Here is a 25,623-nt window from a genome sequence, read left to right as displayed (position 1 = left end):
TGTTTTGTCGTGAGGGCGGGATTTACAGGGAGGTGTGGATCATGGTTCTCCATTGGTCCAGCAGGTTTGAGTGATGGTTCTTCCCAGTCAGTGATGCACTGTGTGTTCTGACACCTTTCTATCAGAACCAGCATTAACGTTTTCAGCAATTTGAGCTACAGTAGCTCGTCCGTTGGATCGGATCACACGGGCCAGCTTTTGCCCACATGCATCAATGAGCCTTGGCCACCTAAAACCCTGTCACTGGTTAACTGCTTTTCCTTCTTTGGACCACTTTTGATAGGTACTGACCACTGCAGACCGGGAATACCCCAAAAGAGCTGCAGTTTTGGAGCTTTGTAATAAAATCAGTCATTGTGAAAGAAATGTAATCTTGTTGATTGCTGAAACAAGTTAATTTTTACACATCATATATTCATATACACTGCTCAGAAAAAATATTTTTTTTGAGCAGTATATTATTATCATTATTTATTTTATTAGCAGATGTCAGTCATCGAGTAACCCACCAAGTTACTCATCAAGGCTCAGCAAGTTTCTAAGTTTCCTTTAATTTTTATCTTAGAATTTAACCTTGGTCACGTTGCAAACCCAGGTCTCTGGATAAATGCCTTGATCAGTCACCAGTTTGATCATAAATGCTAATTATTTTGTATTAGGTGTAGGGCTGGCAATAGGCTGGCTGGTTTATTAGACTGCTTTTGGCATTTCAATTCAGAATCTATACAAGACTGAGAAGATGCCCCTCGCCCTTCAGCCAGCGCTGTCCATTGGAACACAGAATAAAGACACTGCAAGGCTGCTAATGCAACCCAAACAAACCTGTTGATATCTGTGCACGGTGTGGAAAAGCAGTCATTTGTAGCAAATGCACTACTGTATTGAAACGCGTGATCTCTGCATTGATATGCACAGCTATAATAGACAGACTGAGCCATTGCAAATCGCTTTCAGTTTTCATAAGATGTTATATTTGACTTTTATGCCATTTGTATAACTGGTTATGTTATAATAATTTTATAATTGTTTAAGTGTGGAAAGATATATGAATACTGATTTCTACAATAGTTTACACAGTTTATTTTATTATTAGTTTTTACATGTTTTTAAAAAATAAGAAAAATACTTACATTTTCAATGTAAATGCAGTGTTTCTGCCTTGAAAATTGTATGTGTGTTGTTCATATATACAAATATTAGGTTTTATCCAACTCTTTGTTTAAAATTTTCATCACATGGTTGTTTTATAAAGGAGTGTCATATTTTGCAGGCTGTATGTAATCTGAAATCTCGTGGTTCTAGTATTGATTTAGGCTGCATTTTTTTTCAACTTCAATTTATTAAATTTATTTCAATTTCAATGCTGCTTTCTTCATACCTGGTGAACTAAGAGGTGGTCCCTCTCAGGTGCCAAGCCCAAAGCTGGTCGGGTTCGGGTACCATAGTGCTCCCCGGGCCTGTGACAGCAGGTCTGGCTAAAGTGAAAGCTGCCAAGGTTCCCTGTCAAGCAGCAGAATCAGCACGGAGAAGCACAGGCTCTTGAAAACAGATTCCAGAAGCAGACCCAGGAACTGTGGCTGTTAACTTGGCTCCAAACAGCTCTTCTCTTTGAGGCCTAAGCCTTGGAGATGATCAAGGACTAGATTTAATCTCGGCCACCACCAGCTGCCTCAACTAGGCACACAGCAGCCAGTTGTCGAAGTAATTGACAACCCTCACACCCCGGAACCTTAAGGGCTCTAAGTCGGCATCCATGCACTTTGAAAACTGTGAGCGAGTGATAACCCAAATGGTAAAACACAAAAATTAAACACTCTGCCCTGGAAAGTGCAGCAGGAAAACTTCCATAGGGATGTGAAAGTAAACTTCCTTCAAATCCACAGTTGTGAACCAATTTCCTGGCCGAACAGACTGAAAAACGACCGGGCTTGAGTATCTTGAACCACAGCATCCAAAGGTGGCGAATCAGATCCTGCAGATTGAAGATGGTGCGGACACTGCTGTCTTTATTGGGCAGCAGAAAGTTGCTGGAATAAAAGCCCTCATGGAGGGCAGAGGGGGGCATTTTGCAAATGGTGTGCTTGGGCAGCAGTGCCGTTATCTCTGAGTGGAGAGCAGAGCACTGGAGGGGTCTTTCACAGTAGTCCACACCAAAACATGTAAAATGGGGGGGCGGAGCCAAAATTAGATGGAGTAGCCAAGTGACATTATTTGGAGCACCAACAAGTCCCAGCATAAAAATGTGTGAGGTGACCTTTCAGTGACTTTGTTACACAACATTCAGCTCAAACAAACAAAGCTGTTTTACTCATACTATGTAATGGAGCATTTCTATTTCAGGGAACCAGAGTTATGTTTATTATTATGTTGTAAGAACTTGTGAGAATTTAACAGGACATTCTCAACTTATTGTAAAATAACTTGAAAAAAACTCTTGATGTGTCTGTGTTTGCATGGGATAACTGTACTATACAAATATAGTGCATGCAGTAATTTTATTCCTTTACCACACACAAATATATCTGGAATTGAAATTCCCAAAATTGACCTAAGAAAACCACATATAATGTTATGTGTAATATTACACATATTCAGGATTATGATTATAACATTATGACTGATGCAATAACGAGTCTTCAGCATTTCACTAACATTGTGTATGTAAAAGTGTAAATGACTACTTGATTTCTGTTTTCAAGTCTGACTGGCTAATTTAATAGTATAATATAAAACTTTTTTTCTTGCCCCTACAGACATTTTCTAATGCTCTTGTTGGAATAACACAAAAGCTGTACTGTCAGCTGACAGATGAAGATGAGCCTTGCAATGTTCCTCTCTTTTGGCTGCATATCGCCTATGACTCTCTACACACCAATCATCAGATATTCCTAGATATATGTCACAACAGCAAACATTTACTCACTGAAATGGTCATAGAAACCTGGAAGAAAACAGAGGTGAGCCTGAATTCATTGATAAGCCTATATAATGAAGCTTTTTTCTTTTTTTAAGAAAAAATCTTCCATAAATAGGCTGTAAATACGCTGATGCCCTATTGCTTATTGTATTGTGTACAATATTCAAATGTTCAGTACAGTCATGTGATTTTAACCCTCAGAGTACTACTTGGCTGATACTTTCCCATGGAAGCTATTGAAATCTATAGTACATTTAGGAAAAAGCATTACAAAGATAATTTGTCGAGTAATTGCAAAAACCCATCTTAATGTCTCAAACTGTTTCCTTATGATCATATATGAATGAAGTGCACACAACTTTATTGATGAACACTGTAAAAATATAACAAACAACAATTACAGCAACAATAATATAATTAAACTGTAACATCAATATTGCTTTGTTTCTGATGTTAAAAAAATGATGGGATGCATCATACCAATAACTACATGTGTGAATTGTTTGAATATTGAATACATCACTTTGGGTGGTTACTCTGTTATTTAAATTTCCTTTTTTATTATTTGAAATATTATTAAAATATCTGTCCTGTTTTTATAGTGTTACATTATAAGAAATAAGGAAATTGTTTCCACCTATTATGTTTTTCATGAACATAAACAGTTAATATATTTGTGCAATACAGTGGAGACCGCTTAGCGATCATGTCCGTCCGGGTCAAATTGATCACTATAAGCGAATGATCGTTATAACCGATATTTTTATTTTTTATTTATTTCTCATGCAGATTACCATTTAATTAACATTTATACATGTATTACATGAATATAAAGTAATGAAATGGACAGCTTCGCTATTACCTGAATTTTATTGACTTTCAAAATACATTGGTAGTCCAAATAGGCTATTCTTTAAGCCACAGCTTAAAACTTCTGTTTTGTGTGTTGGCTCTGTGCCGCCTGGAAAAGTCATTTCACAAACCTGTAAATTGATGCCTAGATCATGGTTTTGTCCAAAACCAAGTTCACTTTTTACTAACTTGCATGAGATTAGTCTAGCTATCAATATAAGACTAATCTATGTTTTTAGTACAGTGGAGACCGCTTATAGCGATCACGTCCGTCGTTTTATTTTTCTCCATATGTTGAAATGTATGAAAAGTCCCAAAATGAACACTATAAGTGGACTACTTGATCACTATAAGCAAATTATTTAAACAGCATTTGTATGGGAACAATTCCGTCCCAAGCTTTTTGATCCGTATAAGCGGTTGATCGCTATAACTGTGATCGCTATAAGCGGTCTCCACTGTATCTGGGTACAGAATTACGGCAATATTCAATATAGATTTTTTTTTTTACCAAATCACAGCTAGTTCTTTGCAGTTTAAGTTAATCATCTCCTGTATGTATCTGGATTTAAGTATATCCAAAACAAATATTAGAGAAATAAATCCATATCCATTGCAAAAGTTCTTTTTCTTCTTTGGAAATATGTAATTGTTTCTGTGAGAACTGTCCAGGGCTGTTTCTTGTCTTTTGGGGACCTAAGCAGGATTTGATTTGCCCCCCTCCCTCACTGTAGCCCACTTTGCACAACATCAAACTAACATAGATTTAAGCCTACTAGAACTAGGTAGCATTGTTATACCATAGATTTTTAATGAGGCAAAAATATGTAGTTGAACAAACCTCTTGCAGAGTCTATTCAAAGAAAACTCCCTATAGATGCAAATACACAGCCACCATGTTATAATAAAACACTATTTGATGAACTTGGACTGTTCAGTTAAAGTATCAAGAAAAAAACTCATACACCCAGCCAGCTATCTGGTTTATATATATATCACATAGTTCACTAAATCACCTGTAGATATGCTTAGTGTATAATGTGTGTTGATGTTGTCAAGTTATTTTATCGTAATACATTTTTGTTTTGTGGTCAGTATGTTGAACTAGAAGCTGCAAAGTTAATACTGATGGATTTCAAACCAACATCAGAGAAGCTGAAGGATTTCCTCAGCTGCCTAGATTGGCTGCAGAAAGTTAAATCCATCCATTCTACCATGGAATTCATAACTTCAGATGAATTCCCAGTCAATCTTTATGACCAGAATGTGCAAGGTCTGATGAAAACCATCAGGTAGGACAGATGATACTGGTGAAGTGTATCTTTATTAATTACAAAATTGACATAAAAGTGCCAATATATTTATGATGGTGTATAACAAATAGCTGTTTTCAAACATTTATAAACAACATTGATTAATACCATGATTACCACATAAGTGAGCACTCTAATTAGCGCCATGGATGCAACACTCCAATGTCAAAATAATAAAACAAAAACATTAAATTATAGTCCATAAAACCATATCCCAATACAAATACTTAAACATACTCAAAAGTCTAATTCATCATTTAAACCCAGAGGGGGAACCAGCTAATTCTGATCCAGTAGGCCCCCCCATCTCATATACACTCACCTAAAGGATTATTAGGAACACCTGTTCAATTTCTCATTAATGCAATTATCTAACCAACCAATCACATGGCAGTTGCTTCAATGCATTTAGGGGTGTGGTCCTGGTCAAGACAATCTCCTGAACTCCAAACTGAATGTCTGAATGGGAAAGAAAGGTGATTTAAGCAATTTTGAGCGTGGCATGGTTGTTGGTGCCAGACGGGCCGGTCTGAGTATTTCACAATCTGCTCAGTTACTGGGATTTTCACGCACAACCATTTCTAGGGTTTACAAAGAATGGTGTGAAAAGGGAAAAACATCCAGTATGCAGCAGTCCTGTGGGCGAAAATGCCTTGTTGATGCTAGAGGTCAGAGGAGAATGGGCCGACTGATTCAAGCTGATAGAAGAGCAACTTTGACTGAAATAACCACTTGTTACAACCGAGGTGTGCAGCAAAGCATTTGTGAAGCCACAACACGTACAACCTTGAGGCGGATGGGCTACAACAGCAGAAGACCCCACCGGGTACCACTCATCTCCACTACAAATAGGAAAAAGAGGCTACAATTTGCACAAGCTCACCAAAATTGGACAGTTGAAGACTGGAAAAATGTTGCCTGGTCTGATGAGTCTCGATTTCTGTTGAGACATTCAGATGGTAGAGTCAGAATTTGGCGTAAACGGAATGAGAACGTGGATCCATCATGCCTTGTTACCACTGTGCAGGCTGGTGGTGGTGGTGTAATGGTGTGGGGGATGTTTTCTTGGCACACTTTAGGCCCCTTAGTGCCAATTGGGCATCGTTTAAATGCCACGGCCTACCTGAGCATTGTTTCTGACCATGTCCATCCCTTTATGACCACCATGTACCCATCCTCTGATGGCTACTTCCAGCAGGATAATGCACCATGTCACAAAGGTCGAATCATTTCAAATTGGTTTCTTGAACATGACAATGAGTTCACTGTACTAAACTGGCCCCCACAGTCACCAGATCTCAACCCAATAGAGCATGTTTGGGATGTGGTGGAGCGGGAGCTTCGTGCCCTGGATGTGCATCCCACAAATCTCCATCAACTGCAAGATGCTATCCTATCAATATGGGCCAACATTTCTAAAGAATGCTTTCAGCACCTTGTTGAATCAATGCCACGTAGAATTAAGGCAGTTCTGAAGGCGAAAGGGGGTCAAACACAGTATTAGTATGGTGTTCCTAATAATCCTTTAGGTGAGTGTATATAGTAGCACTGTGGGTGGATTACCACACTGCTGCACTCTTTGAATAGGTAGTGTCTAGGACAACAGACATTGGCAAACTTGACCCGGGGGGGGACATCCAAGTGGGCAGGAGTGGGTCGTTACCAGACACGTGCATGTGCCTATACACTGCTGCACATGGTTTTAAAATATTTACTTCAAGAAAATCTGAAATTGATGCCAAAGGTTTATGCAACAGGCTATCATTCTCTTCAGGGGCTGCCTATTTGTTTAAATGTATTCTTTAAAATAGATATTTGATTTAGTGTATTACTAATATAAAAGAGATTTTAGTACATTTCCAAATTCAAATTTTGAGCACCCTTATATGGTTTAATCTTGTGTTAAACCTCGGGGGGCATAGGACAAGGTCATCCCTGGATGCAGGTTAAAAGCCAGGAGGAAAAGAGGAAACCAAGAGGGGGAAAGCAGTCTCTTAATCCTAGTTCATGAGCAAGGGTTGGTAGTCTTAATCTGGTTCGGTAGCCGTTCCAGGGTCGGGTTAACACAAAGTTGGGTTGTCAGCTGGAACAGGGTCATACACTATAATTTTGGTTAATGCATACTGCTTTGCTGGCATTTGTGTGCTTCCTACACAGGTGGCTTTGAGAGTGGTTACTTAGTTTTCCATGCATATGGGGGGGAACTGTTCCCTTTCTCACATATGTCCCGTTACATACCATGCCCCACAATGTGTCACACTTGTAACTGTACAAATGCCTGTACTGCATTGGAGGACTTGAATTATACAGTTTGTCTGAATATAACTAATATGAAGAATGATTAATTATGAAAGTTCTGTGTGTATGTGAAAGTTTCACTTTTTCACTGGCAATTTAATCTGTTAATTGTACTAATTTACGAAGGCACACTGTGATACATGTAGACTAATGAGTTTGTTTTGTTAAAGGTTACTTTGGCACTGCACACAAATTGTCTACCTACTCATGGATCACCTGCTGTACAGTGAAACAGAGATGGAAACCAAGCTGCTCACAATTGTTGTGAAGAATTTTTCCTTTCTTTGGGGTGTAAGTCTTTTTCATGTTATAATTGAAATTATAATATACCCTTTCAATTCCACAGTTTCAAGCCACTCCATTGCAGTAGGTTGATTTAAATATGTTGGTGTTACCAATCTGTCTGTGGGCAGTTTTGAATGTGTTCTATGGGAGTGGTTCTCATTCCTCCTCCTGGAGGACACCCCGATGTCTGCTGGTTTTGGTTGCATCTGAGCTCTTAATTAAACCCTTATTATCTTGATTGTCTTATTTCAACCTTGTCAATTGTTTCACCTCATTTGGAGATCTATCATGTAAGTAGGTGATATTTGGGATGGAATGAAACCAGCATACAAAATGGTTCTCCGAGAATGGGTTGGAAATCCCTGGTCTTAGGAATCCAGACCACATCTCCACCATATAGTTTTCAGTGTGTGATCTATAATCTATAATCCTTTCCAAATGGATGGACTGATACAATTGAAAGCCTTAATTTAATTTAATTAATTAAAATGTAATTAAACAAGATGTGATTGAAGGGTATTTTTGGGATTATTTTAAATCCATTTTGCTAGCATTACACTCATATATAATGCAAATGTTTTATGTCATTTTACCTTCGATTAATCATGATTTATTAATGAAAATGTCTGATTAATTGTATATGTATTAGGGCTGCCTCAATGAATCAATTAATTGGAGCTATTAGTCAACTAATGAATTGATCTATGATCAATATTTTCTCTCTTTAATCTACCAGATTTTTTATTTTCCATTATAATGACTGGCGATTATATGGTTAAATTATAAGTAGGCTATTCACGGAAGAAGTTACATCACATCACGAGAGCTACAGTACAGAAAACGGAGGGTTACACGCTGCTACAGGCCATGTGGGAGTGCTTGACTGCAAAAACAGCCAGTAATTGTTTTTGCATTATCATTATTTAGCATAGCTCTCATTGAGACCCTATGTCACGCTGCCACTCTCACGAACTGTCGCTTAAATCTCATGCATTTGCCACAAAAAACGTCTTTGCACACCCCTCCCCAAAATTGGCATTTTGAAAACTTGAGAGCTATGATTTATTTTGTTTAAATATACATAATTGTTACATTAATGCCTAGTATTTATTAAAGTATTACTGTGTATCACAACCACTTAAAGACCATTACACTTATTTATCCACAGATTAATCAACTAATGCCCATTGATTAACTGATCAATTATTGTAATCGACTAACAACCCTAATATATATTAAATTAACCTAATTGCATTTTAGAACATTTGCATTTTTTTCTTCATTGTATATTTCTCATCAATTAATGTTCTAATTTGTTAAAAGTATTTAAAGAAAAAAGAAGACATTGACATGGAAAACACCTTTAACAATGTAATAAAAGTGTTGAAGACGTGCAACACTAATGCCTGCAATGTCTTTCTTGGGTAAGCTATATTTATTATATTTGGTTTTATAATGTATTTATATACATTGTTACCACACAGATTCAGTTTATATGAATATTATAACCATAAAATGGCCATATGTATTTTTGTTTTTAATAAAATGTAAGTTATTGTTCAATGAAATGTAGCCTTATCCATGGAAATTATTACTGGATATTGTCAAATAGGAAATTAACTAGGGATGCACCCATACCACTTTTTTCAGACCGAGTACAAGTACGAGTACTTACATTTGGGTACTTGCCGATACCGAGTACCGATACCAAGTACTTAATAAGGCAGTATTTTTCCTATAAAAATTACAGTTACCATCAAAGTGCAATGCAATTGAAGAAAGTTTTTATTTGTCAGATGCACTCTGGTTGATACAAAATAAAATATAAATAACATCTGAGTATTAAATAAAATGTATAACAGGAGGCTATTTGTTACATCCAAAAATGAACTTAAAACTTTCTGTGTAAACAAACACAGCCTCCACACTGGCACTGTCTCTACATTTCAATTAAATGTCTAACTCACTGAATAGCAGTACTACATCACAAAGCCTACTGTAACAGAGCCACTGAAATAGTCATCAAGGACTGAGCCTTTTTTGGGAAGGTAGAGGCAGGTTCTTTTTGATGAATAGAATCATCTCAGTGTGATCAGCTGTGAGCTTCCATATGAACCAGCAAGGAATACATAATGTGCAGGACACCAGGTGAATATTTGTAGTTTGTGGTCACTCATTTAAAGTTTTGTTGTTCTTGTACATATTGCATTTATTTTTACTTCTTAATGTTATTTTGTAACTATTTATTATTAAATAATAACAATTAGTCGGGAGAGAGACGGGGAGGAGAGAGTAATAATAATATTAATAACAATATTAACTAGTCGAGAGATGGGGAGGAGGGGGTGTTTAAAATAGGGCTATAGCACATTGACGAGTTATATTTTACAACATAAAACTGTTTATACATATTTTATTAAACCGAAATATCAAATACATATTTTACTTTTTACTTTATACACTGTGAAGTGCTTTGAAATGGATCTGCCTGTCTATTACAGCTGCGTACATCAATGCAGAAAAGTGTGTGTTGTATTAGTACCCGGCAGTGTCTTACTCCGTGTGCCCAGGGGCAGCCGGCGGAAGGCGAGGGGCTCCTTCAGTCCTGTATCGATGCTGTAGTCAACAGCAGTCTAAACGCCACACCAGCAAGCCTGTCGCCTGTCCTGCACCGATACAAATCTGTCCGATCAGAGGACAGGCAGACGACCTAGATGACCTGCAATTCTTCAATTTATCAAAATGTGCGCATAAAGGCTACATAAACAAGAAAAAAATAAAAATAAAACTAACTTTTAGCAATAAACTGTGAAAACGGGTGTATAAATCGGTATGCACATATCTTACCAGACTTGTACAATATAACCACAATATAAAAATAAATAACCAGTTATAAAAATAGCTTAAAAAGAAAGCGCTTTGAAATGGCTCTTTCTTACAGCTGCGTATCAATGAAGAAAACGCGCTTTTCAAATCTACAGTGTCTACACTAATACAAAACTTAGCATCATGATCAAACAGCTGACTGATCAAGGCATTGATCCAGAGACCTGGGTTTGCAACAAGATCATTTAGATATTAAGGAATATTCAATCTAAATCAAAAGAGACAGACCGTGTGTAATTTGTATCTGAATATGCATATTGCTGATGAAGTGTGTAAAAATAACCTTGTGAAATAATATGTTGAATATGTAAATTTAACTACAGAATTCATATTACCTTTATTTCTAAATGTTATTCGTACATGTAGAAACAATGTTTAGTAACTTTTGTCTTATCATTTGTTTGATTTTTAGCAAAGGTGTGAACATACGTGTATATTGTCAGTGTAAATTGACTGATCCTGCTGAATTACCCTGTGGACACATTTTCTGTAAGCAGTGTTTTAAAGAGAATGATTCAAAGATGTGCACCACTTGTAAAACAGAGATACCTGAAAATTATGATCCTCCTCCTTCTGAAGGAAAAAGGTAAAGCTTACATTTATAAAGAAAATATAAATATACTTTTGTGAAATGTATTTCTACTTACAGCATTGAAATAATATTTCAATATGAGGCTTTTTAAAATTCATAATCACTTTTTGAAACCAAATAACAATAGGTTGCAAATGCAACCACGGTTATCTGAGAAAGGAAGCACTGCCCAAGGGGGAGGGGTTTCAACACACATCCGCTGGAACGTATCGAAGACATTTGTCTATCAAAGCTGCCATTGGCACCTGTGCCAGTCATTCAACAGGATCCTTCCCACTTCCTATTAGTATAAAAGTTGACGTCTGCATAGGTACTTCCTCTTTTTGACATGAGCTAAAAACTTCCACACAACCTTGCAACCTTTGGGCAGTGCTCAGATAACCGTGGTTGCATTTGTAACCTTCGTTATCTTTCGAGTCGGAAGCACTGTCCAAGGGGGAGGGGTTACAGTATAACCAAACCGTCGCAAAGGAGGAGGCAGCGAGCTGGTCACAGAAGCTTCCTATGCACCTGCGTGATGGGGATGTGAAAGTATGCATCAAATCCACCAAGGTGGATTGATGGCCTGTGACATGGTGCGCAGGGTGTGCATCTTGAAGCGCAACATCTTGAAGCGATGATTCAGGTGCCTCAGATCCAAGATGGGATGGAATTCTTTTCTCCAAGAGAGTGGTGATTTTTATGTGAAGTGCCACTGACTGCAACGGGTCCCTCACTCATGTCCACACCATGCCTTGGAAGGGGGGTGGACTGGTCTGGAACTGTAGGGAATAGCCAACTGTTATAATTTGGAGCACCCAGGAGTCCTGGGTGCAGAGTTGCTGGGGAGTGTATGGGTGGGACAGAAGCTGCTGGAATGCCTCAGGGATGCCTTCCCTGATGGCCCAGACATGATCCCAGGGGAGATGGGGCATCCAATAGGCAAGTCCTGTTCATTTCCAGACAACCAGGATTTACTGCCACTACGTGCACTTCCAGGGTGCTGATAGTACAGAACAGCCTGGCCAATTTTAATAAATTAAAATATAGCGATCACACATGAATATAGCGAATCGGTGGGTGGAAAGTTCTATTTGTACTACCAGCCAGCTGAAAATCGCATTTTCTAAGACAAACACAGAAGCTCTGTCACACGTCTTGATGATCCAAAGTGAAAGGCACAAAGAGGAAGTGCCTGTGCAGATGTCAACTTTATACTAACAGGAAGTGGGAAGGGTCCTGTTGAGTGACTGGCACAGGGGCCAATGGCAGCTTTGATAGACAAATGGCTTCGACATGCGCAGAAACTCCTCCCCCTTGGGCAGTGCTTCCGACTTGAATGATTACAAAGAAAAACAACAACAACAACAACAATCAAGCACAGTTGTGTTCAAGAAAAAGAGAATGTTGAATTTCATTAAAGATATTCTACATTCTCTCTGAATATCTTTGGATCTGATCAATAGTTCCTATTCTAGAGCTGTGGTACTTATGTTATGTCACTACACAACTCCTTCAAACCATACTGCACACAGCACAAACACTGCATTATTCTAACCCCTCACTCTGCACACATGTATTTTTTTCGTTTTGAACAGGGAAGCAATTATGAACCTGAGGAAGTTCAGAAGCAAGTGTAACACATTTTTTGTAGAATTCATTCTAAACTACTTTGTTGGGGATAATGTTCATATGCCTGAAGGAATCATGAAACAGCTGCTGACCTTTGTAGGAGTGAATACTTCACAGCCTGAGGCACAAGGTTGGCATAATTTTTTGGCGGATTTTGATGACTAAGAACTTTCTTTCAGGGTTCCCGAGTAGCACGTCTAGTAAAAGCACCCTGCTGGAGTCCAAGGTGTGTCCAGCCTTGGATGGCTTTGACGATGTGTTCCCATGAAACAGCAAACCATTGGCCAAGTGCTGGCTGGGAGGGAGGACATAATTCTAAACAATTCTGAAGCTGTTTAGGCACTTACAAGTTCAGAGTGTTACCTGATGTATCTGCATCAATTCCTCCAATTGATGTTATAGATAGGCTTTAGGCATTCTGGATTTGCTGTGTTTAAAGTTTGAAATACCAGTTGACTTTGACACTAATCTGAGGATGCTTGCTTTGGTTTAGACCAAATACAAACTCTTAAGCTACAGAGGTTTTAAATAACATTTTGTACATAATTTGGAATCCGTTTATTCAGGAAGAATGAAAAAAAGACCAAATCAAAAACAACTTACAAACTTTCTTAATTATGGCTTTTGACTACTTATAATAGAAGCATAATGGGTGGTGAAGGGGAGGGGGAGGGGGGCAGGGATAAATATGTTTTTGGAAAATATGCACAATGCAGTCATATTATGTCTTCCAGCTTTACTTAATTAATTAATTAATTAATGCATATTATATTAATACTCATAATTTTAATGCTTCACAGATGATTACTATCGTCAAGCAAATGAACTGTCACCCTTTGAAGAGTGTATGGATCCAAGTCCAACTGTGAAATCTACATTGCTAAAAATTATTTTGAGATGCGGGTATGACTTTCTGATTACTCATAAATAGGGCCCTGTAGCTTTTAAGTATTCAATGTTTTCTAGGGATGCACTGATCTATCGACCAGCTATCGGTATCGGCCAATATTGGCAAATAATTTACTCTGTTGGCTATCAACTGATTGCATTAAAATGGTTGATATTTCTGGCTGATGGTGCTGCTTTTACTGAGTCTGAAAAAGTCTCCAAGTTGCTCTACTCATCTGCCATATGAAATATGAATGACATGCATAGTCATGCAGCATTTAAGTGCCATGCTGCTGTTGTTTAATGTATTTTGAATGTGCCTGGTTATGCATAAATGTTGGCTGTTTGGACATATTTCAAGCGGTGGATCAGGAAAGCAGAATGGCCATTTGTAAAGCATGTTCCACGAAAGTACCAAGAGGAGGATGCTTGGGAAAGTAAACGCATCAAGTTCTGTACCAAAACTTTACTGGATAATATTTATTTTCAAATGTTTTTCTTATATTATGTAGCATTAGTATAATTATTATTGCTTGGTTGTTTCAGTTGTGAAATGCACTGTTATGTTTTTGTGTAAACTATGTTGGACTTTAGTTTTCAAGTGATTTTTACAGAAGTGTATTAGGGCCACATAGGGAGTGGTTTTTTTTTTTTTTTTTTTTTTTATACATTAACTGAGGATTCTTTGAAATGGATAAAATGCATGCTCTAGTCAAATGATATTTTTGAATTTGATTTAGCAATAAGGATTATGTTTCTTCAGAAGGAGAAACCATTCTGATTTAAACAAAAGAATTGCCTTTGCGCAAGAGGGAACTATCGAATGGCAATTCTAATCTCTGGACATCTTTACCAGTTGTACAAGAAGTTGGGGAATATTAGCAGAAACAAATGCCTCTGTCAAAACAAATTACATCTTATCGGCGTTCATAACTTTCTTCCCCTTATGCTTTCACTGGAGGAGCTTATTTAATAACTGTCAATCCCAACATTTTGATTTATTAGGTTTTTTTCCTGGTGATAAATGTTTGTCTATTGTTAGGTTTCAAGCTTTGTCTAAAGATATATTACAAGTTTTTCTAAATAGATTTTACCCATCGGCTTACAGAATACCAGTCTGTATACTGTTGCATGCATTAGCTCAGTTAAATGCTTTTTGATTGTAATATTTTTGACTCTATATTTTGGATATTTGAGGCATCTTTTTTTCAAGTCCATTTGTACTAAATGCACAGTTTATTGATTTTTAAATTGTGAATTCAATTACATTAACTGGGGAGGCTATAGAGACATCTAGGGCATAGACGTTGAATTAGGATTGGAAAAAATAAGTTGCATGCAATGCAAGGCCCTACTCATTAAGCTGCACAAAATGTTATCCTTACAGATTCTGCAGTTTCAAATTCAAATGAGTGATTTAAATTAGAAAGAAACATTTACTGTATTATAGATATGTTACTACAATGTAGAATATTGAAAAATACATGTTTTTAATGTTTTATTCATTTTTAATAGAATGGATAAGATGAAGCCTCATTTACAAGAGTATATTGAAAATGTGGTGAAATCCAACCATAACAGAAAGGAAGAATTTTACTTCCTTGTTGTTCGTTGTATTGAGGTAAGTAGCCAATGGATTTGAATCAATGATAAAATAAATAATTAGACAAATAGAGTTTTAATTATTCAGTTTTATTTACTCACATTATTTTAAAATATTTTAAACATTACATTTTATTTTACCAATAATTCAGTGAACCAAAATAATGAATAAGACTAACAAGATAAAACAGGATGTGTGAAAATACGGATACACTTCAAAATACAGGTACCTTAACTAAACTGTACTTACACTTTAATTACATTATTAAATACATGGTGTATACATGTATGTATTGTTTAAATCATATAACCGGGCCAGTAATTACACTGCACTATTACTACATATAACAACATGACATTACACTAAATTACGTTATGAGTTATTAAAAAAAAACAATTGGTGTAGGTACATTATACATACAGTGTACTTAATGTGTTGAATACATTTAATTATGTGATTACTATCAGGTAAATTTTGAATACAAATAATACAAATTAAGTAGTAGCTGGACTTACAAAAAAGCAAATAATGCCATAAACACACAGGGAACATTAACTAATTTAAATTTGCTGTTATGAATAAAGTGAAGGATTGAAAGATGTCTTTGTTTTACTTATTGTTTTCATCCCGGTTGAGAAATAAACACAAATAAAACACAATTTCCATGTATCAGTTTTAACTCTCAAAAACTGAAACTTTTTTGTAAATAAATAGCAGAATGAGAGTGTTTGGCTGGATCCATAGACCTGGGTGCCTGCAAAAAATCTATTAATTCCAAAAATTATATTAAATAATTTCAAGCCATATACAATAATTACTTCATTAAAATCATTTATTTCCCCTTGGTAACAGGATTTGATGCACAAATCATCCAATGAACAATCTGTTGATGAAGCACTGGAAATTCTGTCTTCTGACATTCATTGGCTTGATAGCACTCATCTGGCAATGACAATCGATGACCTTCAACATATTGCTATGCTGAGATTTGTCGTCTCTGCTGCCACAAATGTGATTGGTGAATCCCTGCTGTCTGATGGTAACAAAACATTTTATTAAATACAAAAATGCCAAAGGGAGAATGTTTGTGGGTTTGCATTGTTGTCTGTGTGAGGTCAGTACACCCTGCAACATATTTACTTATTTTTTCTTAGGGTGACTTACAATTCTTACAATATATCATATTATGACACATCTTTTAACCATTTATACAGCTGGGCATTTAGTGAAGCAATCTAGGTAAACGTATCTTGCTCAAGGATATAACAGTAATGCTCCCACCAGGGATTGAACCCACAACCCTGTACTCCAGAGTCCAGCCCTAACCACTACTCCATACTACTGCCCCTTCACCAATGTTGGGGTTGCTGTTGCCAGGTGTAAAGTGCAGAATTACTGTCCAAATGTCCACTGATATGCTGCATGCTACTAACTATGTTTCCTATGTATGTATGTATTGCCATTCAGTCAAGTGCTTTATTAACAAGTTATAACAATAACTATTAATTTGTGAAATTCATTAAAAAGTTTATAATTTATAAAACCTTAAAGCAATATATATTTTTTAATTATATTAATAATTTTGTATTCTTAATAAATTTGAACTTACAACAAGTCTGTTCATTAAAATAGTCTTATTATTACATTGTTTTTCTATTTGTAGCAGTATATACTGCACATTTTAATTTAGATTTTTAAAATTATAATCATATGGACATTTTAATTTGTGCTCTCCTTTTCCAGTCCCTATGTGGTTTCAAAGACATGACAGAGCAGAGAGTTGAGGAAATGTAAAAGAATAAAGAAAATAAATAAACATTTTAAGTCCTCACTGCCTCCTCTCTTCTGCACTGCTCACTGTGTATTGATGTGAATTTATGTATTTTAACTGGGGATACGTATTAATAGACATTTCTGATATATTTTATTTGTATTAGAGAGTAAGGCTGAACATTCCTCTTGTGAACAACGGAAAAAACTGAACATTCTACAGAAGATGCAAGAGATTGTATCATATTATCAAAATCCTTGGATTCAAATCTTCCTACTTCGGAATCTATTTAATATTTATGGATTTGGGATTTTTGAAAAAATATGTTGCAATGAAAATTACCAATGGATTTTGCCAAGCAAAGTGAATGAAGACAAAGTAAGTATTTGTATTGCAATACAATCTATATTGATCTGCTAAAATTGAATTAAATTAAAGTAAATTATATTTTTGTATATTACAGTTACTACTGTCGCAGTCACTATGATTGTAATGTCATAAATAAGCCCAGCATGGACTAGCAGTTCACATTTTATTGTCCATAAGCTACATCTTTAGCTGCATAGAAGAATGCTCACTATATTTATATGATTACAGATATTAAATGATAAATTGATCTGCTTCAAATAATTTATATAATTACATTTCAAACAAAATTGAATTTCCTTACGAAGTTGTTATTTCAAATATTATTTTTCTTTTCAGGAAACATCTAAACCTGTTGATAAGTTCCTGTTATATGGAGAAAATTATTGTTCCATGAAACTGAACTTCAAGAAGCAATGTGATAATCCCTCACTTGACATTCTACAGGTATGCCAGCTAAGGACCTGGTGAAATAAAAATAGCAAAATGGACCTTGTGCTGTTACCTTTCATGGTTTTAAATCAAGATTTGAGATGCAAAACAAGATGTCAAAGATAATTTGCACTATAAGGCTGACATTTGATAGGGATACATTTACTCCCTCAATAGATAGGCAGACAATGAACAGGACCCAATTTAATTAGAATAATATCAAAATAGTTTATTCAGCTATAACGAAGCACTCTGGATGTGGCCAGTCCAGAAGATGCATCTTAATTTTTCTAAATACTATCATATGGAAGATTACTTCCTTTGATTCCTGAGCAAATACATAACATCAATGCGGGAGTTTACATGCAGTGTTTTTAATGATGATGCATGTGCACATTTGGCCTGAAAACCTGATTATTATTAATTTATTTATTTTTGTCTGCATTAGGGGATTGATGAACAGCAAGGTGTTGATTCTGTCTGCTTGGCTTTATCAGTGGTTAAACACATTTGCGAAGAGAGAGCATCTAAAAACACTGTACATTATTTGGTGAGTAAATCATTTGAAAAAGAATGTATAAACTTAATTTTGTGATCTGTTATTCTACTTCTATTGTGTAATTAAACTATAGATACTATCATAGATGAATATAGATTAACAAAAATATGTGAAATAGATAAGTAAATAATATAATAACAGATAATAGATAAATAATACAAACATTTTGTTTGAATAAGTCGCATTGGGAAGTTCTGTGTTGCCTTTTGGGCATATTATTCAACAGCATAATGCAAGATTATTTATCTACGTTTACATCATTAAAATTACAAATATATGACTTTTGCAAGATATCAATAAATGAAGCCAGTGCAAGTTTAGAAATTGCATTAAAAAGGTGCTGTAGCACCAGAAAGTCAGGGCAGAGGTATTGCAGGTGCAGTCTGAATTGGTGCATCTGAAGCAGATGCTGGAAGGTGGGTAGGGAATCAGCAGTCCTGATATTAGTAATTATAATTATGACTGCTAGTGTGTATACTATATCAGACTGAACTGTCAGAATTTCAAAATAATACTTTGTATTTACTTTATTTTTTTACGATTGACCAGATTAAGAAGCTTGAGGAGTGCTGCGAGCAAAATGATACTGAGGCAACAGTTTCACAAATCTGCTTTCAAATAACACAAGATGGCCTTCACAAAGTGTCAGAGGAACTGAGCCTTTCTCATACATCATCTTTGTTTGAAGTTGTTTTCCATGTTGTTCTTGTTGTGAAGCTGGCTTCAAACTCTCAGATGGAACTGCTTAAATCTCTGTGTTTTAATCCAGAATTCTTAAAGGTAAGCATTGCATTTTTATATGAATTATATGTCATACTTTATGAATAGTGAAATAGATTGTTAAAAGAAAGAGAAAAGAGAATGTTAAAGTCACTTGTCCCATGTGTAATCTTTAAACATTTACATATTTTCTCACTGTGTGTGAGATATAAAATAACCATTCAAGCAGTGTGATAGAGGGATGTATACCAAATACACTTACACATAGATTCAGTGAAGATGTATTTATTTATTAGTAATTATAAATAGAGCTCTAGAAAGCTGTATTGGTGTCAGGCAACAGGCTTGCTGGTGTTAGCGTTTAGACTGCTGTTGGCACTACAGCTCAGCATCTATACAGGACCGAAGGTGCCCGTTGCCTTTCAGCTAGCGGTCCACGGGCGCACAGTACAAAAAGCTAAATACGTATTTCAAATTTCAAGTTTAATAAAATATATATAAACTTTTATGTTGTAAAATATAATGCATCAATAATTGTGCTGTAGTCCTATTTTAAATACCCCCCATCTCTCTCTCTCTCTCTCTCTCTCTCGACTAGTTAATAATAATAATAATAATAATAATAATAATATTATTAAGCTATAATAATATTATTATTATTCCCTCCTCCTTGTCTCTCTCTTGTGACTATTATTATTTAATAAATACTTACAAAATATTAGGAAGTTAAAATAAATGCAACATGTACAACAACAACAACAACAACAAAACTACAAACAACAACAACAAAACAACAAATATTCACCTGGTGTACTGTATATTATGTTTACATGTTGGTTCATATGTAAGTATTCCTCCCAATTTTAATGTCACCAAGTAGGAACTAGGGTTGGTCAATCGACCTGTCTAATGCTTTATTATATATAACTGAAAGTCTGGATTGGGTACATAGACTAGGATGACTGTAATTTAACCAAATTCACTGGGCAGGAAGTATTGTCTGAATTAAATTGTGAAACAAGCTTGAATACCAACAAAACAAAATAAAATTGAGCATCTTTATTGATCACTATAAACAAAATACTGACAAAATAAACATTTATTGATTACAATTACATTACTGGAAAGATAGATTGGTAGAATAGGTTTATTTTACCCCAAACTTTCCCAGCAATAAACACACCAGAAGAACAAGTGCAACTGAGAGATATCCATTTGCAGTGTAATTCAGCACTATACACACAACGAGACAAAAGATGAATTAAAATAAAACGGAGTTCCCTGTAATAAGATTCACCTTGAACACTAACAACACAAAATTAACTGACTTCTGTATTGATCACTGTAAACAAAATAAACATTACATTACAAAAACAATACATGGATAGAATAAGCTTTTTTCCATAAAAAATGCACACCACAATAACACACTGGAATAACAAGTGCAATAACAGAGAGACTGGTCCCTTTTCAGTGTAATATACAATGAAAATCGAATGCAAAACAAAAAATCTAAGCACAAAATAAAATTATCCTAATTGAAATGCTCACTTATCTCAATTCCCTTTCCTTTGCGGATTTGCAATGATTAGTGTGGGAACATTCATAAAAACAGCAGGCGGCAGCAGTAATCATATGGCTTTCCCGGGATTTATACAGGCTTTACAATTAACGTTCAAGATTCAGGATGTACTGATATGGCAGTACCCATTTGAGCTCAGACAGCAGACACCGTAGGGATATGAGCGTACATTCCAAAGGGTTAAATAATGTATGTTGCCATTTAATACATAAAACAAAATTATATTTTAAATTTGATTTTGATGTTCCCTTTATTTTTACTTTTTAGGAAATGTTCTTCCCAACCATGCATGATCCACTTGAAGAAGTAGTGAAGTTAAAGAAGACTTCTTTGGAGCGACTTTGGCGTATGTTTTTATTACTTATAATATTGTGGGGCAAATTTTTATATACTAGTTATAAATCGCCAATAGTAAGCAAAATTTAGTTTTATAACAAAACAATAACTAATTCCTAAAAAATCTAACTAATTGAAGTTACATTAATTGTATAAATTTTACTGACTGTATTCAAGTAATGGACTCATTTTGTGTGTATACACAGTATTGTGAGGTAACTGGACACAACAGACCAAATCAAAGGTACCATGCCCCAAAAAGACTGTCTATAAGCTGGCATTGTCCCAAATCAAAGAAAAAGAAAAACTTGGAAATATCACATTATTGAAACAAGCCCATATTACATTAAAAGAGGAAGGGGAGTGGTTGCACATTACCTTACCAAAAACTTTTAAACTAAAGCTGTCAAAATCAGGGGCTTTTCTTAACATCATATGTCCATGAGATGCACCCACATTAATAATTAATAATGCCTTTCTAGTTTTTGCTTTTCAGTTATATTTCAATTCCGAAACAGTTCCGGAGTATGAGTAGTCACTTTTGACATGGATATTAATGAAAAACCTTCAATAAAAGCTGCCGGTAGTCCCCTTTGTTCAGTGACCCCCTTGGCTGCCCCCATTATAGCTTTTTCGTTAAGGAGCAAGCTTGGTGCTCAAAACAATTTGATGAATTCTTCCTGTATATTATTCATTCCTCATTGTAAACTTTGTTTATTCCTTGCTGAGAAATGTCTCCTTTCCTGGCCACACGCCAACAATCCCAATCAGCTACAGATAGGGATCATATATTTCCCTTTCTCTTAGGGCTCTAGGAGTGAGTCCACCAAGGAATGTGCTCTTGGCTGCATGTCTTGAGTGCCTGAGTACAATCTCCTCTGTGTTATCGTGACTTAGTCGGCCTCAGCATTGCACAGTACACTTCTCTACCTGTGGGCCTTGATGCTTACACATCCTGGTGCGACTGTGTCTTGGTGCTGTCTCCCTACATGCCTTGAGTATCTAAGTAAATTCTCCGCTGTGCCAGCGGCCTCAGTGTTGCACAGTACGCTTCGCTACCTTTGGGCCTGGTGAGTCTGTGTCTCATTGCTGCCTCAGTGCATCCCTTGGGAGCCGGAGTACATCTCCATTGTGCACAGCGTGACCTAGTCGCCCTTGGCATTGCACAGCATGCCTTGCTTTCTGTCGGGCCCGTCACTTTCACGTCTAGGTGCACTCTTAAAGCTGACAGTGTCCCAGCACCGTCTCTATCACATTGGTTTGGTGTAACTGGTGTTTTCACAAGCTTCTGCATTGCACTGCACTTTGGGCCAACCAAAATCACACTGAGTTGCTCTGATGACGTGTCTCAGTTGTGAAGTGCCTTAATATTAGAAGCGCCAAGCTTGTCAATTTGACTGATTTTTGTTATTCAAATTTGAATTACTCTGTATTCCTGAATACACTGTGCATACCCATTGGTGACTTTCCCTAAATATATGTACAATATGCTTGCAGGGTTTTAGCTGCATAAACACAAAAATAAATGTTACAAACATGTTTACCTAGAATAGCCAAAATCGGTTATTTTCACCAGTTATTTAAATACATATATGACACACTTCTGAAAACTTTGTGAGTGAAAGGTCCTCTACTGATCAAAATGCAATTGTTACTGCACATGGTACAATGTACAATAGCACAGGCACATTGAACCCAAAAAGTTCATGATGGACATTCGTGGAGATTATCGGTGGAGGAGCATTTTTTGCAATGCTATATATTCTTGCCCCAAAAGTGTTAATCTGGAGAGGGCTGTCAAAATGCAGTGTGTGGTACATGCTCATGCAGGAAAAGTGGAGATACATGCTGACTGTGTGGTCTGTACCGAGTAGAAAGCTGCCAGGTATGCAGGCTAAGTACATAGTAAATAGTTTACACGGTTTTGAAAATCTTTACTTTAGTGTACTTTCATTTTTTGATAAATGCAAGTTATTTTTGAACAATAAAATATTACTTTTGAGCAATATTCAATTTTCAAGTTCAGACTTGATTCATTTGCTTATTGTATGTAGTTATTTATCTTTTTTGCTTATTGTATATAGTTATTTATGTACATTTTCCTTGTTGTACATTGTTATTTATGTTTTGACATTGTGCAGTGTATACGTTATTTTAGCAAAGAAAGTACCTTTTAGATAACTGCCACCGATTGACTTAACTGGGTCCAGTTGCTTTTCACTTTCTGTGCATCTTTTTTGTCTACGTTTTACAGGTGATTGCTCAAAAGCACCCCTGCTCAATTTTCTCTCCATCCCATGTTAACAGACTGGTGGAGTTGATGGCATTTCATCCTCCCCCTTCTCTTCAGCATGAAGCTATATTGACAGGACACGATCTTTACGTCAGTCTGACTGTTTGTTTGTCATGCTACATGCATCTTGAGACAGATGCAACGCCTGTTTCATTGGATTCTGAATGCCATTGATTTGGCATATGAGTCAGCTGGTCTCCAGGTGCCTGAGCAGCTAGTGGCACATTCAATGCATGGTGGTGCAACTTCTTGGGCACATCTCAGAACTTTTCCATTGTCTGATGTTTGTGCTGCAGTGAGCTGGTCTAAGCTGCACACATTTATGTGCTTCGACAGGTTTGATGTTTTGAGTGCTGCTCCATCCCTTCCTGTTCCTTTATTGACTTCTTCCTGTCTAAGTAGGTCTGAGTTTCTCCCTGCTCCTTATGTCTGACACTTGTGAGAGCTCCTTGGGTGTGAAGACCACGACCCCATTTAGTTCTCTTGCGAGTGTTCTGCCGATCAGTCCTCCCTTGATACAGTATCCCATACTTCGTAGGAAACTTTTTCAGGATTGAAAGATAACCTTGGGTTGAGGATGGAATCTTGGTTGTCTGAAATGGAGAAACAGTTCCCCAGCTCTCAAGGTTGTTCTGTTGGCCTGTGCAGCTGGAGCAAAAGAGGCAGTTGAACCTGTGTGCAGTATACTTTGTCTGTAATAGGGTGTCGCCAGGGGGGTCACTGCACACAGGGGCTTATCGGCATGCTTTTCTAGAAGACTTTGTTGACTATCCATGTCAAGGGTGACTGCCCATACTACCTGGAGAACTCTTGCTTTATTTCACATAACCAAGGTTGCAAGCCAATGTTTTTGTTTGTTTTGTTTGTTTTTTTGCTGGTTCCTGCCTCCTTTAAAAGGTCGAACATATCAGCCGTGGATTAGTTTTATTTTACCTTCCTACTTTCCTGCTCACTTTTAGTGATATGTTTCTCTGTCCCTTATGCTGATTTGTGAGATTTTCATTTGATAGGGTAAATTATGGACCTGTGATTAATCACTGCTTAACACTTTCCATGTAGTGTTTTGATTTTTTTCTAGACCTTTTTCCTTAAAGTTACCATGTGAGTTTTTGTAAATGCTATTTCAAAAACTGGTATGCATTAATAAATGTCTTCTTCAGTTGTTGAACATAATATGACCATCTGCAGTAACTATAAAAAATAAAACTTAAATGCATAAGAGATCAAATTATAGTATTCTGAAGAAATACTTTTATTTCTCTATTTTTAATAGAATGTAGTAATGGTCACTTGTTTCTCTTGGAAAATGTAAGTACACTTTTATAACTAAACTATCTTTCTATCCATCTTTCTATATACAGTACACAAAGATATATATGTAAACGTATAATAGATTTAACATCAATATGTATTTTAATGTATTTTTCTAAATATGAAAATGTTGCATTTCACACATGAAATGCTGTTATTATTATTATTATTATTATTATTATTATTATTATTATTATTATTATTATTATTATCATCATAAATAGTAGTAGTATAGATATTTTTTCATGAAAAATGTAGTAAAATGTAAACTTCCAAGTTGTATTTATTTTATATACTAAACATTGTAATAGTGTAAAAAATAATGACATTTGTAATACTGAGGTACTTTATCATTGATCATTACATATATTATATTAACATACAATTACAGCTACAAAACTAATGAGTGTACCTGCAGTCTGTGCAGATGTGCTTGCTGGGGAGATTTTGATTATTATTGGAATAAAGTTTTCAGGTTAAATACAAAATATGTTTTCATATAAATCAGTAGCCTATTCACATTCTTACTTTCTTAGCTGTATATCTGGATGATTTGTGAGTACTGGTAAAATAGTAATTTTCACTTTCATTGCCTGTGTATAATTTTGTATTATTTTAAACAGTGTGGAAGACCATATGAAGTTTCTGAGTGTACAAAGTGTTTCAGTAAAATTGGAGGAACGGGCCATAAACCAGTGGAGGGTTTTACAGAGTAAGTATTACCGGTTCTATTAATGTATTGTGCCATTCTTACTCATCATTAGCTTGATACAGAAGATACTTTTAGTTTTTCTCAGTTATGCACAAACTCCATTTGCTAAATACATTCTGGGCCCATATATATATATATATATATATTTATTTTTTTTTCATAATATTCAACCATTCAGCACCAGTGTCTAGTCACTGTATCATTTTTCTGCAAACCTTTTCTTCTTCTTCTAAGGAATGAAGGAACCAGAAATCAACCGAAACACAAGTTTGCGTTTTTTTTAATTATCTTTGATA

The 25,623-nt window shown here is 35.9% G+C and overlaps 1 protein-coding gene across 1 annotated transcript in view; it reads left to right on the top strand.

The window, feature by feature from the left end:
* Nucleotides 1–25,623, top strand: part of LOC136713732 (E3 ubiquitin-protein ligase rnf213-alpha) — a 112,436-nt gene that overhangs the window by 58,567 nt on the left and 28,246 nt on the right. Inside the window, exons 28-43 of the mRNA XM_066690935.1 lie at nucleotides 2,754–2,957; nucleotides 4,865–5,061; nucleotides 7,551–7,671; nucleotides 8,989–9,089; nucleotides 10,964–11,137; nucleotides 12,721–12,884; nucleotides 13,555–13,657; nucleotides 15,158–15,263; nucleotides 16,098–16,284; nucleotides 17,183–17,394; nucleotides 17,722–17,829; nucleotides 18,263–18,364; nucleotides 18,923–19,153; nucleotides 20,943–21,021; nucleotides 24,578–24,612; nucleotides 25,239–25,327. Of these exons, the coding sequence (XP_066547032.1) occupies nucleotides 2,754–2,957; nucleotides 4,865–5,061; nucleotides 7,551–7,671; nucleotides 8,989–9,089; nucleotides 10,964–11,137; nucleotides 12,721–12,884; nucleotides 13,555–13,657; nucleotides 15,158–15,263; nucleotides 16,098–16,284; nucleotides 17,183–17,394; nucleotides 17,722–17,829; nucleotides 18,263–18,364; nucleotides 18,923–19,153; nucleotides 20,943–21,021; nucleotides 24,578–24,612; nucleotides 25,239–25,327 (2,213 nt within the window). The remainder of the gene's footprint in view (nucleotides 1–2,753; nucleotides 2,958–4,864; nucleotides 5,062–7,550; nucleotides 7,672–8,988; nucleotides 9,090–10,963; nucleotides 11,138–12,720; nucleotides 12,885–13,554; nucleotides 13,658–15,157; nucleotides 15,264–16,097; nucleotides 16,285–17,182; nucleotides 17,395–17,721; nucleotides 17,830–18,262; nucleotides 18,365–18,922; nucleotides 19,154–20,942; nucleotides 21,022–24,577; nucleotides 24,613–25,238; nucleotides 25,328–25,623) is intronic.

The sequence above is a fragment of the Amia ocellicauda genome, chromosome 18, assembly GCF_036373705.1.
Source record: "Amia ocellicauda isolate fAmiCal2 chromosome 18, fAmiCal2.hap1, whole genome shotgun sequence".
Classification (NCBI taxonomy): domain Eukaryota; kingdom Metazoa; phylum Chordata; class Actinopteri; order Amiiformes; family Amiidae; genus Amia; species Amia ocellicauda.
Note: the sequence above shows the minus strand (reverse complement) of the source record. Positions and strands in the feature narration are given on the sequence as shown.